Source organism: Aptenodytes forsteri, unplaced genomic scaffold (assembly GCF_000699145.1).
Source record: "Aptenodytes forsteri isolate BGI_AS27 unplaced genomic scaffold, ASM69914v1 Scaffold185, whole genome shotgun sequence".
NCBI classification, from domain to species: domain Eukaryota; kingdom Metazoa; phylum Chordata; class Aves; order Sphenisciformes; family Spheniscidae; genus Aptenodytes; species Aptenodytes forsteri.
The window spans coordinates 907,026-911,519 of NW_008796214.1; the positions used below are offsets into that span (position 1 = coordinate 907,026).

General features: G+C 45.2%; 1 protein-coding gene across 1 annotated transcript in view; it reads left to right on the top strand.

Annotated features, from left to right (window-relative positions):
- The window catches only part of XRN2 (5'-3' exoribonuclease 2), a 49,094-nt gene extending 46,729 nt beyond the window's left edge, over positions 1 to 2,365 (top strand). Inside the window, exon 30 of the mRNA XM_009288468.1 lies at positions 2,235 to 2,365. Within this exon, the coding sequence (XP_009286743.1) occupies positions 2,235 to 2,297 (63 nt within the window). The 3' untranslated portion in view covers positions 2,298 to 2,365. The remainder of the gene's footprint in view (positions 1 to 2,234) is intronic.
- Positions 2,366 to 4,494: the final 2,129 nt, after the last annotated feature.

Genomic DNA, 4,494 nt, shown 5'->3' on the forward strand with positions numbered 1-4,494 from the left:
TTTTTGGTCATTTTTAAATGAACTTTAAGCTGTCATCATTATTTCGGGGCTGACAGCACTGGAGTAAAATTAGAAGAAAGGGTTTAGGGTGCAATACCAATAATTGAATCTAGCATTGCTGCCTGTTGCCTGTAAAGCTTTAAAGCCTTGAAAAGGGATTCAAGTGGAAGTGGTGACACATAGCAGCATAAATAATTATCTTTGGTCCCTTTCACCTCTGCATTCTTTTTTTACAGCATACAGAACATGGTCTGAAGAGGTTAATAAACGCGCTGCTACAAAGTGCTTACAAAATTAATGCAACTGCCATGGATATGGGTTGCTCTGCGGTAGTGGGTATTTGTTTGGGTTATTTTTAAATGAACTTTCAGCTGTCATTATTTCCTCGGGGCTGACAGCACTGGAGTAAAATTAGAAGCTACCTTAAAGGGTTTAGGGTGCAATACCAATAATTGAATCTAGCATTGCTGCCTGTAAATTTCAAAGCTTTAAAGCCTTGAAAAGGGATTCAAGTGGAAGTGGTGACACATAGCAGCATAAATAATTATCTTTGGTCCCTTTCACCTCTGCATTCTTTTTTTACAGCATACAGAACATGGTCTGAAGAGGTTAATAAACGCGCTGCTACAAAGTGCTTACAAAATTAATGCAACTGCCATGGATATGGGTTGCTCTGCGGTAGTGGGTATTTGTTTGGTGTCTTCCAGCTGTTCCAGAAAACTAAAGAATAAACCTGATCGTGTTGTGCAGGTGTCTGACATTTTTATTTTAGTCTGTAGTAATACACAACTGGATGTCCGGATAAATGTCTTGTGCAGCTCTTACAAGGCCTCTCAACTCTAGTTCTGTACAGGGACTGCTGCTATTTATGTCACTGGAAGGATTTTTTTAAGGGATATAGTCAACTTGTTTCCTTTTTTAATTGATTACAGTCAAACCCGAAAACAAACATAAAACCTTCCTGATAGTGGAAACAGTGTAGTCTGCACGTCTCTTTCAGACCCCTTTAAAAACAGGGTGTAACAAGTCGGTTTCTGTTCAGAAAGTCGTTTTTGATCCTGACACGAGCAGGCTGAAGCCAACCTCCCCTGTCACAGGTTTGCTCGCTGCCTCTTCAGTTTCCGTGGCGCGCTCTGAGCCCCCGTAGGACAGGGTAAAGATGGATTTCTCTCTCAAAGAAATAAAAGGAAGCCCCTCTTCCCCTACCCACCAAAAAAACCCTCCAAGTACGAAACAAACAAAGCAAGCCCTATAGCTGTCGTTAGCGCATCACATTTAATTAACTTTCTGGTCTCTGCAGTACGTCAGGTTTTGAAATAATTTTACATGTTTCAAGGGGACTTTTTATGAAATTTTTCCGACAGACTTTTTCACTGGATGGTTGATGTACAGAATGCCTCATCTAAATTTAAATACAAAAATGTATCTGATTTGGAATGATTTCCAAGGTGGGATTTGGGCATCTTTCACCTATTATTTAAAGCGAATGAGTGCTGGAAAATGCTGCTTCTGTAACAAATATAATTTATTTTTTTTCCTTAAAATACTTATCTGTAAAAATGTCTGCCTTGCTTTAGCATAAGATTGCTTACAGCTACAGCAGAAAGCTGGTAGTTGAGGGAAATTTATTTTTTTTTTCCTCTAAAAAAGTAAGCCTGACTAATCCTGCTAACAGCATACAGGCATCGCACGTCTCAAATTGATACTTTAGTCCACAAAAATGACATTTACATCATTACTCTGTGTAAAGCAGGCAAAGGAAACATACTGCAAAGCCCACGTTTCTGTAGGAATTAAAAATCTGCATTTCAAATCTGCCCTCCAGGTGTGTGTGAACGTGTGCGTGTGTGTGTGGCTTTAACGTTTTTGTACCTCTTTGCTTCCAGCACTGCTGAAAGCAAAGAACACGCAGAGGTGTTACAGCTCGGAAATAACTTGTCCTCAGCGCTGTCTTTTGGCGAATGTGTTTCTGATGTAGAAGCGTTGCTCCTCCCTCGGTACAGCTGGAAGCGGAGGCCGGTGCTGTACAGAACCGCTCTCCGTTGGTGGAAGTTAAAGCTTGTGTTTCCAGGAGAGCATCGGTAAACGCCGTTGAGGGACGTTCAGCTCTGCCTGTGGTACCTTTCTGTGCAAAGGATGTATTGTTCCATTTTTGTGTGGCGCCTGAAGCTCGGCTGACTTGTTTACTGTGATGTTAATCCAAAAAATAAATGCTTGCTTCTGTTTGTTTGTAGGCATATGGCCCCGGGAGGCCCTACCCGCTACCACCTCCCTCAGGAAGATACAGCTGGAATTAGCTCTTGACTGGGTTTTTTTTGTGTGTGTGTTGGGGTTTTTTTTTTTGTTGGTTTGTTTGTTTGTTTTTTTTTTTAAGTATAGAAAATGTCTGGGGTTTTTGTTCTTGTTCTTATTAATTAATTGGGGGGGGAAAAATGGAATCCTTAAGAAACTCCCCTGTAGTTTTTAAACTATGATACTTGTTTTAAATGTGCACATTTCTTACCAAACTGATTTTTTTTTTTTTTGTGGGGGGCTATGTCGCTTGGAAATAGCGTATTGCAAAACACGAGTAAACTAGACTTGCTAATTTGCCTGTGAGACATTTGATGAGGTAGGAGTGCTGTTTTGTCTTTACTACATATACAAGCTGTGCTTAGCTGTGCCTGTCAATCTGAACTCCAAACGTCATTTACTTCACACATAAGAGCCTGAAAACGGACACGGAGTTTTAAAGAATGCATAGAAATCGGATTTTATTAACTCTCGGGGAAGACACAGCAGGCAGCCTGCGGAGCACGGTGTTTAAAGACACGTCTGTCGGTATTCCTTGTCAGATGCTTCCTTGAATTTCTCACAAAGAGAGGAGATTTTTTTGGACTTTGAAGTAAAACATTTCAACTTTTACAACTTGTGCCTGTTTTTGACTTTGTTATTGTAACATAAACAAGCACGGAAGGTGTATTTGTCTGTTTTGATATATAATTTAAAATAGCTGCAAAGTACAGAGTTTCCATTCATTTTTAGCACTCTTTCTAGGGATTTTCCATGTGAGTGTACCAAATCAGTAAATATTTTTATTTGCTTTATAAAGTGGCTTTTGAAATTCTGAGCAGTATCAAGTGGCTTCTTTCCAACCCCCTCCAGAACGTGTTTGTATCTTCTATCTATACCTGTGCGCACACGTTTATATTAATTCATTGGAAAATAATTCCACGCAGCCTCTACAGTAGCGTTTAAAATCTTTGTTTAATCAAAAAGAAAAAAAAATGACGAGAGCATCCAGTTAAGCGAGCAGCGTTAATGCTAACATAACATCTTCCCCTTGTGCCACGCTCAGACGCTTCCATTAAACACATGTATCATATACATCACTAAACTTCAAAGCTTTGCTGTCGCCCCTACGCACGGTTGCAAGGCACGGCGCTCCCGTGAGTAGTTTTTCAGGCCCTTCCTTCGAGGGCCCAGATGTTAATCACCAGCGGCGAGGAAAAAGACCAGACCAATGTAACCTTGGGAGGAAGAAATCGTGAAACTGGATTCATTATTTTCAAGTGATTGAGGGTGGAGCAGAATCCTTCATTGTAATGCAAAGAGTTGCCATCCTGCCCGGAGCTGGGAAACGCCATCAGCCCTCGCCAATGGCCTTCTCCCTCTCCCCGGAAAATATTTGGGTCTTAAAAAAGTAATTTTGCGTTTCGAGCAGAACAAAACCGGCAGCGAACGTGAATTTTCATGCAAATGCGGTGGTTGAGTGCGAGGCTGGAGGAAGGAGCTGGGTAGCTCATCCTTGCGCCGCCGAAGGTGCCCCCTGCTCCCGAGGAGGAACCTGGGGTGCGAGTGGGCTTTTGTCCCTCGCTCCCTGTGTTTGGGGGTGGGGGGTACAAAAATGGGGCTGGATAAACGTTCTGGGGGGCCGCTTTGGGAAGGGCTTGTCCCTGCAGGTTTCCCCTTGCCCAGCTCTTCACCCCCTTGGCTGACGGCTGCGAGTCTCCAAGCTGGCTGGCGTTCCCGAGCAGAGCCTGTCCTCGGCCCTGGGAGATGCGGAGCCCACCCGAACCCTCGGAGCGGTGCTTGGAGCAACGCACTTGGCCGGGGGCTTCGGTTCCTCTGCACCATCGCGCAGGGATGGGACGCAGGGCCTGACCGTAGAGCGTCACCCCTCCGCTGGCTGTTTGCTTCGGCTGCCTGTGCATCCCCCTGCCCAGGCGCGTGGCCCTGCTGCATCCCAGCGCTCTCCAGCACCCGGAGCCGCTGGGTTGTGCGGGGCCAGCCCTTGGGGACAGGATCCCCGTGGCAGTCCTAGAGCTGCTCTACGTACGCGCGTTTTCCAAGCCGGAGCTGAGCTTGATGCCTTCCCCTTTGCTTTAGCAGGGTTGGAGCGGGGGGCTCACTCACCCCACCGAGCCACCCCCTGCGCCGGGTGGGGAACGGCGGGCGGCGGGGCGGGGAGCCAGCCCCCGGGCTTACAGAAGCCGAAATCGGTTTTTTTCCGCC